General features: G+C 40.3%; 1 protein-coding gene across 3 annotated transcripts in view; it reads left to right on the top strand.

Moving 5' to 3' along the window:
- Nucleotides 1–14,059, top strand: part of UTP4 (UTP4 small subunit processome component) — a 34,161-nt gene that overhangs the window by 12,617 nt on the left and 7,485 nt on the right. For all 3 annotated transcript variants that reach the window (XM_010596770.3, XM_010596771.3, XM_003417045.4), the window contains exons 6-11: nt 975–1,186; nt 4,284–4,455; nt 4,562–4,653; nt 5,918–6,014; nt 11,104–11,168; nt 12,259–12,381. In XM_010596770.3, the coding sequence (XP_010595072.2) occupies nt 975–1,186; nt 4,284–4,455; nt 4,562–4,653; nt 5,918–6,014; nt 11,104–11,168; nt 12,259–12,381 (761 nt within the window). The remainder of the gene's footprint in view (nt 1–974; nt 1,187–4,283; nt 4,456–4,561; nt 4,654–5,917; nt 6,015–11,103; nt 11,169–12,258; nt 12,382–14,059) is intronic.

Raw genomic sequence — 14,059 nt, 5'->3', positions numbered from 1 at the left:
ATTAAAGTTAATATTTGTGGAGAGTTCTTTGCCCTGCCTCTGTTTATGTTAGTCTCTTTGGCTTCTGCCTTTCATATTAAGGGCTTTCCTCGCATGTCTGGTGATTGCCTTCATCTTTAAAAGTGGCCACGTGTTTGGGGCTTACTAAGCGTGGGCTTCACTATAGGTTGATCTGGCTGGACTCTCTGGGGGATCGTCTATAGTCAGGATCTTTAGATCTTGTCTCTTGTGTTGGTCATAATCCTCAGAAATTGTTTTTCAGTCTCCTGCCTGGTGAGTATAAGCCCAGCTATCAGCATTCTAAGGAAAAGAAAACAGATGTTCTCAATATTCACTTAGAAAATTTTCACTTGATCCTATATTCCATATAGTACTTAACTGTGCTTGGTATCCCTCTTCAGAGAGTAAGTCTCCAGTCTTCATTTGCGGGGAGGATAACTGGGGTGCGAAACAGCTTCTTAAACTTACTTTTGACCAATTCCTCCTTTTAGCCCCAATTTTATCCTTCTGGAAATATCTGGGGTTACCAATTCCTGAGTCTTCTGAGGATTCCATGGTATAAATCAGGTGGCTTCTTGACTTTCCTCACTGTTGGCTTAGGACTTCACTTGAGGGCTCTGCTAAGTCAGTTATCACTCCTTGTTTGCTTTCCAATTCCCAACATTTTGTCACTGTTGTCTTTGCTCCCATTCCTGTGGGGTTTGGAAAGGAGCAGAGTGTAACTTGTATGTGCACTCGAACAGCTTTAAGTGGTGGAAGTCTCAAATGCCCGTTTTCAGTTTCACCTCCCCAAAGGTTTCTGTTTCCCCTTTCTTGCTTGTCTTCAGGTAACTATTTTTGGAGCCTGAGACTGAGTGCACCAGAACTACATTTACTTAGCTGTTTGTGCTTGAGCTGCTAACTTCACATATCATGCCTACTACACAAAGACCAAAGAACAAATAAGTACTATCCAGGCTTTTCTTATTTTTCAGGGAGTGCTACTCATAAGATGATTGTGGATAGGCGATACATGGGTGTGTCTAAACGGAAGTGCATCATATGGGGTGTGGCCTTCTTGTCCGATGGCACTGTCATAAGTGTGGACTCTGCTGGGAAGGTGCAGCTCTGGGACTCAGCTACTGGGACACTTGTGAAGAGCCATCTCATTGCAAATGCTGACGTGCAGTCCATTGCTGTGTCTGATGTGAGTATAGCCCCTGTTTTAAGTAGTTGATGTATAAGCAGGAGGGGTGGATAGAGAAGACAGGTTCAGAGACACACCACAGACACTGCTTCCCTGTCCTGAATGTTGTATTGGAAGAGAAGGAATTTAGGGAGATGGATCTGAGAATACACATGATTTCCCTGGACCCTTTTATTCTCTAACAATTAGAGAATCTTCTCTAAAAGATTAGATGGCAGAGAGATTTCCCTCAGACCACTCATCACCTACATAAAACCTAGTCTCATTGGAGATAAAAAAAAAAAAAAACCAATTGCTATTGAGTCGATGGCCACTCAGAGTGACCCTGTAGGACAGAGTAGGACTGCTCCATAGTGTTTCCAGGAACAACTGGTGGATTCAAACTGCTGACCTTTTGGTTAGCAGCCAGGCACTTAACCACTGTGCCACCAAGAAACCTAGAAGAACCTTGAGAAGCACTGTTTCCTCTGTCTGTACAACTCTTGTCTTGCTTCCTGTCTGTTATCTGTAAAGGCAGTGAATTAGCTCTGGGTTTCTCAAACTTCAATCTTTTGACTACCAATTTTGTGATTTTCCTCCTCGTTTCCCCATATTCCCTATACTATTATTCACTTTAATTAAAGAATTTTTTTTATTTTAAGTGCTCATTTTTTATAACCTTAAAAAATGAAAACTTTATCAATACCATAATTTAAGAATTAGTATTACTGTAAATAAAAAGTTAAATACAATGAGAAATAACAATGTTAGTAAGGTTTCTTCAAAAGGGAAATTACTAAGTGTTAAAGAGGCGTTAAAGACAAAATATGTTGCCCCAAGTTGAGATTTTCTTAACCTTAGGAGGATTAAAAAATAATCAAAAGAGAAATAAGTTTATCACTATTTTTTATGCTTGGTCTGTGTATTGCCTAAAAATATTTTGTATAGCCTTAAAAATCTTGTGTTACTACTAGTTGTCTGAGTCCCGCTCTTGAGGAAATCATTAATTTAGATAATCTCAAAGGGCACCTACAGCACTTCAATTTCTGAGTCCATAGTTCTTTTCAAAACCTAAGGAAGAATTCACCTGTTTTTCCGATTACCATTTGAAAATGAATGTATTTAATTTTTTTGAATAGTATAGCATTCATGTGGTTTAAAAATCAGAAGCAAAAAAATAATAAAAAATTTCCCCCTCACCACTGCCTCCTGTCAATTCACTTCTTACTCCTTCCTCTAATATATAACTGCTATTACTGATTTTCTTGTGTATTCTTACATACATCTTTGTATGAATGACTAAGCATAACATTGCTTTTCATTTATTTTCTATTCAACAATCTGGTTAAACAATATCTTCCTTATATTTTCTAGCTGTATAGAATTCTGTTGAATGGATATAATGATTTTATATAATAGCTCATTATTAGTGACAACAGTTATCCAGTCTTTGTTTTTTAAATATAATGCCGTAGTTCAATTTGTACATCTTGAATCGAAGAGTGTATGTGTTTGTAATTTTGATGGGTATGATATTTCCGAATTGCCCATCCCTTTGTGGTGTACCGTTGTCACCTCTCTCCAGCTGTGTGTGTCTGATTCCCCAGTCTTGCAGCATTTGTTATAGCTCTTTCTGTATTTTGTTCATCTGATTGGGAGAAAGCAAGATCTTAGCATAGTTTCAATTTGTACTGTTCTTAATGTAAGATGAGTGTCTTTTTGTATATATAAGAGCCATTTTCTGTGGATTGTTTTTATACCCTTTGTTCATTTTTCTGTTGGATTGTTGGTCTTTTTTTTGCCCATTTCTAGAAATATTCAATATTTTAGGGAGACTTGCCTTTTGTACTTTTATGAGTTGGAAATATTTTTCCCCAGTTTTTTTTTCCCTTTTAACGATCTTATGGAATTTATATGTGTGTAAGTAGTTGAACTTATCAGTCTTTTTTGGTGTCTGGTTTTGAATCATGGTCCTTTTCCACACTGAATTTATATGAGAATCCACCCTTATTCTAGTTCTTTTATAATTTGTTTTTACATCTAAATCTTTGATTCATTTGGAACTTGTTCTGATGCACAGAAATATGGATGCAACTTTATTTTTTTGTATATAGCTATCCAGATTTTCTAGCTCCATTTACAGAATGGTCTATTTTTTTCTTGCCACTTTGAGACACCACCTGGGTCTGAAATATTAAATACTTGAGGTGTTAAATTTCCATATGTATTTGGGTATATCTCCAGACTTTCAGTTCTGTTACACTGGTCTGTTCACATGCAGTACTACACTGTTTTAATTATTGCGGCATTATATTTGTTTTAATATCTGGCAGGAATAGAGCTTCACCACAACCCCTTTTTCCCACATGTTTTTATTACTATTCTTGCTTAGTTTGTATTTATTTTTTTGCATTTTTATTTTTCTATGTGAATATAAGAAATACTTCATCTAGTTCCAAGTAAAGGACTGTGGCTATTTTTATTAGATGATGTAAAACTTCAGCATTTTCTTAGTGTTAATGTCTTTATGATATTAAATATTCCCCTTAAGGGACATGGTATGCTTTTGTGTCCTTTAGAGTGCTGTAGGTTTTTCTCATACAGGTCTGTCACCTTTCCTGTTAAATGCATTCCTAAATGTTGTATCTTTTTTGTTGTTTTAATTGGGTCTAGCAGTGGGTAGCCTGTATATGGAACCATGGTGGCACAGTGGTTAAGAATTTGGCTGCTAACCAAAACGTCAGCAGTTTGAATTCACCAGCCGTTACTTGGAAACCCTATGGGGCAGATCTTCTCTGTCCTGTAGGGTTGCTATGATTCGGAATCGACTCGATGGCAATGGGTTTGGGTTTTTTGAGTTAGTTTGTGTATACCAAAGCACTCATTAAGATTTGAGATATATATTACCAATTTCGTCAGTAGGGGGCACAGTGTTATCTATGTGTGAGCTTGTTCCTCTAACGGACTTGTTAGCTTCTGATGGAAAAAGACCTTCTAATTCTAATTAGAGGAAGAGATGTCTTCCCTTAAACTACCCAGACAGAAAACCTCAGGGAATATTTTTTCAGCTGAGGCCTATTTTGCTCAAATGTACCTCCCTAATGATTTAATTTCCTAGCAAGAAGACAGTTTCGTTGTGGGCACAGCCGAGGGGACAGTATTCCATTTTCAGCTGGTCTCTGTGACTTCCAGCAGCAATGAGAAGCAGTGGGTACGGACAAAGCCATTCCAGCATCACACTCACGATGTGCGTGCTGTGGCCCACAGCCCAACGGCGCTCATCTCTGGAGGTGGGTGCCCTCTTAGAGGGCTGTTCTTCACTCTGCCCTGCTCAGGGTATTTTCAGGGAGGGTTTTGTCTGATTTTGTACATCTTCTGCCCTCCCCTCCATCCCAGGCACAGACACCCACTTAGTTATTCGCCCTCTCATGGAGAAGGTGGAGGTAAAGAATTATGATGCTGCTCTCCGAAAAATCACCTTCCCTCATGTAAGTATCCTTGTGCCCCTCTCCCGCTCATGTACTATCCTCTCATCCCTTTTCTTCCCTTGTCTCATCAGACTGAACACAGCTAATACTTTCTGGGCAAAATTGAAGGACTTTCTGTAGCTACTTTCTTCGTTCTTCCTTCTGTTCTGAGGCAGGCCTCTCAGAAAGATATCAAAGGGGCAGGAGATTTACAGCAGCACTTCTAGTTCAGTTTCTGGGCAGATCCCTGCCTTTTCCAGGTAGTTGTGGTTTATGGGAATTATGTTTATTTGTTTTATTTTGCTTTTTAAGATTGGGCTTTTTTTATTCTGGATGGGAGCAGGAAAATCCAGCTCCAAGTATCCCCTTCTAGATGAATGGTGCTGTCTTCCCAAACTAGAAACCCCTTACCACCCCCCACATTTTTCCACATTCCATTCAATCGATAAACCTTATTAAGCCTACTTCCTCACTTTATTGAATCTAGTCTTTCCTCTTTGTCTACACTGCCATTATCCCAGTTTGGATTAGCATCTTTTTTCATCTGAGTGTCATCATAGTAGCTCTGTAATGATCTCCTTTTATTTACATTTCTGTTATTCCAGTTGGTTTGCTAATCTGTTTAAAAAGCAACTTTGTTCATCACTCCATGCTTACAAGTCTTTGGTTGATGCCTGTTGCTTCCAGCATAATGACCTAATTTATTTCGCATGGCTTATGAGACTTGTTTTGATCTGTCCCTGGTCTTCAGCTTCTCTCACCTCCTTCCATATTATTACAAGTACTCCACCCCTCACCCCCACTCAAGCTAACCATGCTGAAAGACTCTCTTAATTCCTTCATGCTCTTTTACCCTTGAGCCGTTTCCCAGGCCATCGCTGCTTGGGATGTCCTGCCTTACCTTCCTTGCCTCAGTGTCTTTACCAGGGAACCTCACCTAGGGCTCCTGTCTTGACCCCCGCAAGGCTAGGTTAGGTATCTTTTCTACCTTTTTTCATTACACACTGTGCTTCCCTGTGTGAAAGTTCTTAGCACACTGTAGTGTAATTGCCTTTTTAATTTTGTGTTACCCCCTTAGATTATAAGCTTGTTGAGAGCAGTAGCTATGTTTTTCATTCCCATTACGTTCTTAGGTCCTAGGACAGTGCCAGGCATATAGTAGTACTTACGAAATATTTGTCAAATAAATGGATTTCAACAGTAAAGGATGTTCTGTGTTGCTGCTGTGTCTAGTACTGAGGCAGTAGATGAACCTAGCTCGTAACTTTTCCATTCTTGCATACAGCGATGTCTCATTTCCTGTTCGAAGAAGAGGCATCTTCTCCTCTTCCAGTTTGCTCATCACCTGGAACTTTGGCGACTGGGATCAACAGTCGCAACAGGTAAGGTGGCAGAAGATTTCTTTTCCAATGAGAAAACTGGAGAGAAAAGCCAAAAATCACAATTAACTGTTGAAATTCTGATGATGGAAAAACAGAAATTGATTTTCCTGTGTCTATTGGAACTTACGGTTTTTTCCCCCACTAGAAATGAGTTATTCAGATAATTAGAGTATTTAGCAGGGCACTGGATCACCTCTGTATGGTACACTGCAGGGTGTAGTTGAGGTGAGCATTGTGGGATTGTAGTTTGCCTGATCTTGACGAGGGTGAAAAGAGGCTTTTGAAAGATGACATGTTTAAACGTTGGGTAGTCATGGTCCTGCATGAAAAAGGTCGTGGATCTTAATACGGTGATAGCCTAGGTGCCTTTTGTATGACTTATTAAGTAAGCATTTGGGTCCCATTGTTTGTAGTGGATTAGAGGTTTTGGTTTTAGGTTCTAAAATGAGCAAAATAAATTAAACTCTGAGCAGGACAAACTCCACTTCTGCCTACCTGCATGCCTGGTTATGGGGTAGAGTGTCAGAGAATTAGTGATCTATTAACAGACCATATCCAGGGCATCCAAGGAGAGCCTAAGGGCTGCTTTTCTTTCAGTGTACCCCCAGAAAATTGCGACCTTACTGAGCTAGACATTTTCCTGATTTCCTACTGGTAGGATTCCGTAGTACTCAGGGGTAACTTTTTTCTTTTAATTGAACTTCAGATGAAAGTTTATAGAACAAACTAGTTTCTCATCAAATAGTGCACACATTGTTATATGACATTGGTTAACAGCCCCATGACATGTCAGCACTCTCACTTCTCAACCCTGGGTTCCCTGTTACCAGCTTTCCTGTTCCCTCCTGCCTTCCAGTCCTGCCCCAGGGCTGGTACACCCTTTTAGTCTTGTTTTGTTGCATGGGCCTGTTCAATCTTTGGCTGAAGCGTGAACCTCAGGAGTGGCCTCATTACTGAGCTTGAAAGGGTGTCTAGGGGCCATGTTCTCAGGGTTTCTCCAGTCTCTGTCAGGCCAGCAAGTCTGGTCTTTCTTTTTGAGTTAGAATTTTGTTTTATATTTTTCTCCAGCTCTGTTTGGGATCCTCTATTATGATCCCTGTCAGAGCAGTCAGTGGTGGTAGCCGGGTACCATCCAGTTGTACTGGACTCAGTCTGGTGGAGGCCGTGGTAGATGTGGTCCATAAGTCCTTTGGACTAACCTTTCCTTTGTGTCTTTAGTTTTCTTCATTCTCCCTTGCCCCAGAAGGGGTGAGACCAGTGTGTAATATCCTAGATGGCTGTGCACAGGCTTTTAAGACCCCAGATGCGACTCACCAAAGTAGAATGTAGAACATTTTCTTTATAAACTCTGTTATGCCAGTTGAGCTAGATGTTCCTGAGACCATGGTCCCCACAACTCTCAGCCCAGCAATTTGGTCCCTCAGGGAGTTTGGATGTGTCTATGGAGCTACTGTGGCCTTGCTTTGTACAGGTTGTCCTGGCTTCCCCAGATTGTGTATTGACTTACCCTTCACCAGAGTTACTGCTTATCTTTTGTCTATTTTTTTCTACCCCCACCCCTCCCTTCCCTTGTAACCATCAAATACTGCTTCTTTTTAAATTTTTATTGTGCTTTAAGTGAAAGTTTACAAAATACTGTTTTTTTTTGTATGTAAACCTTTTCATGAGTTTTTATAGTAGTGGTGTCATACAATATTTGTCCTTTTGTGATTGACTTATTACACTCAGCATCATGTCCTCCAGATGCCTCCATGTAATGAGATGCTTCACAGATTAATTGTTGTTCTTTATTGTTGAGTTTATTGCTGTCATTCTGTAGTGCTTTTTTTTGTGGTGCTAATGTTTTCTTTGGTCTTCTTACTCTCCTGTGCTGAGTTACTTTTGTTTGGTCTTACTCTCCTGTGCTGAGTTACTTTTGTTTGTGGATTTCTTTTGTTTTTGTAGATTTTGTTTTTATTGAAACTTTATGTTTTTCTTCCTTATTTTGATGAGTAGGTTTGTTAACTTTCTTTGTGGTTACCTTGAAATTTACCCATATCTTTCTAGGTTTGAACCAGTCTACTGTTACTTGGTATCACCTTGCCTTCCTTTCCTTCAGAGAGTTCTATACCTATACCATTTATTCCCTCTTTTATCGTTCTGACGTTTTTGTCATTTACAGATTAACCTCTGTGGTTCCCTGTTGCAGTTGTTTTAGTTTTGGATAATCCTTAAGAGTTCATTTCTTAGGTTGGTATCTGGCTGGTACAATCTTGGATCCTAGATTCAGGCTGTGGTCTGATGTTATTTGTTCTCATTCTGAAGGACTCCCTTTAATAACCCTTGTAAGTTTGGTTCGTTTTTTACATATTCCCTTAACTTCTGTTTATCTGAAAATGTTCTAATTTCACCATCATATTTGAACGAGAGTTTTGCAGGATATATTATTCTTGGTTGGCAGTTTTTCTCGTTAAAGGTTTTATATATGTCACCCCATTGCCTTTTTGCTTGCATAGTTTCTGCCAGATAATTAGAGTTTAGTCTTACTGTTTCTCTTCCGTATGTGACTTTTTGTTTTTCTTGAGCCGCTTTCAGGATTTTTTCCTTGTCTCTGGTTTTAGCAAGTGTGATTATGATATGCCTTGGTGTTTTCTTTTGGGGCCTATCCTATATGGGGTTCGTTGAGTTTCTTGGATGGTCAACTTTTCATCATTCATGATACTAGGGAAGGTTTCTGTCAGCAATTCTTCGATGATCCTTTCAGTTTTGTGTTTTCTCTCCCTGTTCTGGAACTCTGATCACTCACAGATTTTTGCTTTTTATTGTGTCCAACACAATTCTCAGGGTTTCTTCTGTTTTTTTTTTTTTTTTGCCCTTTTTCCTGATTTTTCCACAGAGTTGTATCCAAGTGTTTGTCTTCAGTTTCGCTGATTCTGTCTTCCATTGTTTCAAACTGCTCCTCAGCCCTTTTACAACCCTGTCCATTTCTGAAATCTTGTTTATCTTTTGGGTTTCTAATTGTTTTTATATGATTTGTAGTTATGAATTTATTTTCGCATTTTGTTCCTGTATTACTTTCCTGAATTGTTCCATTTTTTGTCTCTGTTTTCCATGAATTTGTCTGCCTTTTCCAAACATTTTTCTGTTTTTTCCTCATTTTTGTCTGCTTTTTGCTTCAACTTCTGGATTGCTCTGAATATTAGAGATTTGAATTCCTTAACAGGTAGTTTTAGTGCCATTTCTTCTACTGAAAAGTCATTTGGTGTTTTATTTTAGACACCTACTGGACCCATCCTGTCCTGTTTTTTTATATGCCTTGATATTGTCTGCTATCTTCAGGACATTCAGTAGTTACCTGCTTTTTTATTTCGTCATGTCTGAGCAGGCAGGCTGTGCGTTCTTTGTTGTTCACTCGTCTATAGTCATGTATACTCTTCACCTCCTTATCCAATGGGCAGGGCAAGTCATTTAGCTATAGTGCAGCAGGGCAGGTCCAGCTGAAGGGGAAGGGTTGGGATGGGTTGTTTGTGGCATGTAGTAGGGCTAACAGGGTGGGCCAGGAATCATTGTTGGGCAGGTTCCAGTAGGCTGTGCTTGTGCTGCTCAGAGGTATATGATGTTCAGTGCACGATGCAGGTAGGCAGTAAAGAGTGGGGAGGTTGTGATGTGTGGAGCTAATATGGGTATGGGAAAGGGGAGAGAAAAACAGAAGCCAAAAACACAAGCAAACAAAGACAAAAAAGAGTACTAAGGGAGCTTGCCATTGGAGTGGAGAGATGAGAAACCGAGAAATGGAGAAAAGAAAAAAATAACTAGTTAAAAATTTGGAAAAGAAAAGCCCCCAGGAGTCCTGGAGTCCCACCAGTGGGGGTGCTAAGACCAGCGAAGTGGCTCCCAGGCTGCACAGTATATCCCGGCTAAAGAGGATATCAGTGTCACAGCACCAGGTGTTCAGGAGAGAGGAAAAGAAGATAAGTGTAGAGACATGAGAACTGAGAAATGAAGACAGACAAGGGGAAAAAGAGAGAAAAAGAAAAAGAAATGCTCCCAGGGATCCCACCTACGTGGCTACATAGATTGGGGGAGTGGCTCCTAAGCTGTGCCGTATGTCCTGGCTAGAAGGGGCTCCCAAGCTGCAAAAAGAAAAAGAAAGCAGAACAAAGCAAAACAAGGGAAAAAAAAGCCCCAGGTATCCCATCAGCATGGTGTTGCAGGCCAGGGGAGTGGTTCCCCAGTAGAGCGTGGCTTCACAGCCTTTCAAGAAGAAGCAAAGATGGCACACGGAGCTAGATTTTCCAGAGAAAGGAGCAGGAGGTTGTAGGAGGCACAGACGAAACCAAAACAGACGGAAAGAAGCAACACCAGCTTGGGCCAGGCCAGTGTGGACAGGGTGAATCCAAGCAGCCTGAGGCCAAAGGAGTTGCCACCTGGCCAAGAGATTGTGGCTGGTTGGAAGCAGAGGAGGCCGAGAGGGGGTGCTAGGAAAGCATGTATCACTCATTATCTGGTGTTCTACCTCCTGCTGGGAACTTCGTGAAGCTGCTTTCCCATACTCCCCGTCCACTCATCTCCATCGTGTGTGGGGCGAATCCAAGTGGCACAGACGCTGCACTTCCCGTCCAGCCAAGCCATTGCAGGCAGCCAGGAGGCTCGAAGGGGGAGCAGCGGGGAGAGAATGGGGGGTGAGGAAGCATGTATTGGTTGTCACTGGGTGCTCTGTCTCCTGCTGGGAGTTCAGCAAAGCTGCTTTCCTTTGCTCCCTGTCTGCTGATCCCCGACTGGAGTCCAAGATGGCGGACCTGTGCTGCATTAGCCGATGGGGGCCTCTGCTCGCTGTCTGTCATCTGTCAGTTTCTTATTCCATTCTTATTCCATTGGCTGAGTTCCCTGTCTCTTCATTTGGCACTTCAGGTTCCAGGAATGACGATTGTCTGTGTTTTACTTAGTTTTTCGGGTCTTTGCCGTGGAGGGATGGCATGATGCTTCTGTCTGTGGTGCCATGTTGGCCGGATGTCCAGGAGTGACTTTTTAGAAGAAAAAAATATGCAGATACTCTTGGGGGAAATACTTTATTTGATAAGAAAAACCTCAGGGAAATTTCTTGTTCCAGGAAAGAATGGGGATGTCCTTCCGCTCTCTAAAAATGCTGACCATTTACTGCAGCTCAAGACAAAGGTAAGGAAGTTCACTTGTGCACTCACACTCTGAAATCCAGAGCAGTTTTCCCGTTTTGAATTTTGAGAATTACTTAGTTAAAATCATAAGCTGTATAAGCTCTACAGCTACTTGAATGCAGTGCCATGTCACCATAACTGAGTTTTCTGTGATTATAATTTGGGCATCCTGAATTTGCTAGATGAATACAGGAAACTGATTTTCTTTTAATATTTTTATAGAAATAACATCTATATTTAAAAAAACTCAAACAGTACAAAACAGTATATGATGAAAAATGAACCTCCCTTTTGCCCCATATCTCCAGTTCCACTCACTATCCAGAGATAATAACTGTTAGTTCCTTGTATATCCTTCCAGAAAAAACTTCCACCCGTTAGTGAAAATGTACTGTACAAACTAGTTTTTAGCTTTCTTCAAAATTTTAATTACACAAATATTTGTAACTACACTGTTACTGTAAAGAATTCAAATTATATAAGTAGTTTATATACTTGATTGCCTCTTTAATTCTGGTCTCCTCCCCTGAAATAATGTTAATTGATTAGTTGTATATCCTTCCAAATCTATTCCTGTGACAGTGAATGTGTGAGAGCATGTGTGTACGTACGTATATTTAGAAACCATTTTGTTTTCATGAGGTTTTTTCGTTTAGTTATATAAATGTTACATTGAAGTTTTCATCTCCTTTGTTCTGCAATTTTTTCACTTACTATTTCTTAGAGGTCTTTAAAATGGGTTGTCATAGACAAAATAGACAGTCTTACTCTCCAAAAAGTCTCTTGTATTAAATACCTCCCTGCTCAGATACCTAAAGTTGAGATTTAGTGTGAGGCTATGTATGAAGTACTCAAAGGGCTCAGATATATGTGCAGTATTCAGGGAGTTCCATTCTTATTTTAGAAATTAAAGCCACACCATATAGGTGCTCTACCATTAATCACAGTGACCCACAGGATGAGTGTTGGGATTGTGTGTAGGTGTTTGTGGCTATGTCCAGACCGGCGGGAGCTTGAGGACTCATGTCACAGCGAACCTTGTCAGTATAAAGTTTTTCTTGAATGTTCACCCTGATCCTTAATATTGCCAGGGTCCTGAGAACATTATCTCCAGCTGTATTTCGCCATGTGGAAGTTGGATAGCCTATTCTACAGCCTCTCGGTTTTTTCTCTACCGGTTGAGTTATGAACATGAAAACATAAGCCTCCAAAAGGTAAGTGATAGCCCAGTGTCTGGCTGAACAAGAAGAAACTTCCTAAGGGTGTGATTTTTGAGTGAAATGGAAACCTATGGGAGATGAGGCTATATGGAGACAGTTCTTACAAAAGCGTCTTATTTCCGTTTTCACTTGATAATGACTTTGGAGGGGTAGGGAAATGGTACCCCCTGAAATAGTTGAACTTTGGCCAAATTTAGGACCAATTTCAGGAGGCAGCATGTGATCAAGAACCGATGGTATTAAAGGAAGAAGTCCAAGCTGCACAAAAAGCATTGGTGAAAAACAAGGCTCCAGGGCTTGATGGAATACCAATTGAGAAGTTTCAGCAAATGGATGCAGAGCTGGAGGTGCGCACTTGTGTATGCCAAGAAATTTGAAAGGCAGCTATCTAGCCAACCAACTGAAAGAAATCCATGCTTGTGCCCATTCCAAAGAAAGATGATCTGACAGAATGCAGAAATTATCAAACAATATCATTAATGTCACATGCAAGTAAAATTTTGCTGAAGATCTTTCAAAAGCGTTTCAAGGAGATACTGCATGGTTTAAAATCAAGAAAGGTGTGCATCAGGTTTGTATCCTTTCACCATACTTACTCAATCTGTATGCTGAGCAAATAATCTGAGAAGCTGGACTGTATGAAGAAGAACAGGGCATCAGGATTGGTGAAAGACTCATTTACAGCATGTGATACGCAGATTACACAACCTTGCTTGCTGAAAGTAAAGAGGACTTGAAGCACTTACTGATGAAGATCAAAGACCACAGCCTTCAGTATGGCTTACATCTCAAAACAAAAATCCTCACAACTGGGCCAATAAGTAACATCACAATGAATGGAGAAAAGTTAGGCGTCGAGGATTTCGTTTTACTTGGATCCGCAATCAATGCCCATGGAAGCAGCAGTCAGGAAATCAAACGAAGTATTGCATTGGGTAGATCTTCTGCAAAAGACCTCTTTAAAGTTTTAAAAAGTAAAGATGTCATTTTGAGGACTAAAGTGCACCTGACCCGAGCTATGATATTTTCATTCGCCTCGTATGTATGCAAAGGCTGAACAGTGAATAAGGAAGATCAAAGAAGAATTGATGCCTTTGAATTATGGTGTTGGCAAAGAATATTGAGTATACCATGGACTGCCAGAAGAACAAAAAAGTCTGTCTTAGAGGAAATACAGCCAGAGTGGTCCTTGGAAGGGAGAATGACCAGACTTTATATCACATACTTTGGACATTTGGGCATGTTATCAGGAGGGACCAGTTGCTGGAGAAGAACATCGTACTTGGTAAAGTAGAGGGTCAGTGAAAAAGAAGAAGACTGCCAAGATGGATTGACACAGTGGCTGCAACTATTGGCTCAAATGTAACAACAATTGTAAAGATGGCACAGGACTGGGCAGCATTTTGTTCTGTTGTACATAGGGTCGCTATGAGTTGGCACCTAACAACAACAGGGAAATGCCAGAAAGTGACAATAAAGTTTTGAGCTTTCCTGATTAAATGTTTCATACGTGACTCAGTTATTTCCATGATATAATATGTAGTATTTACTGAAGAGAAAAAGAAGGGGAGTTGTTAAGTTATAATGGGCATGTCATTGTTCTGGGTCCTTGGTCAATTAGCTTGCTTAGAGGCAGGAAGCATTAATGTAATTTAATCCTGTTTGTGATTAT

Source organism: Loxodonta africana, chromosome 21 (genome assembly GCF_030014295.1).
Source record: "Loxodonta africana isolate mLoxAfr1 chromosome 21, mLoxAfr1.hap2, whole genome shotgun sequence".
NCBI lineage: Eukaryota > Metazoa > Chordata > Mammalia > Proboscidea > Elephantidae > Loxodonta > Loxodonta africana.
Note: the sequence above shows the minus strand (reverse complement) of the source record. Positions and strands in the feature narration are given on the sequence as shown.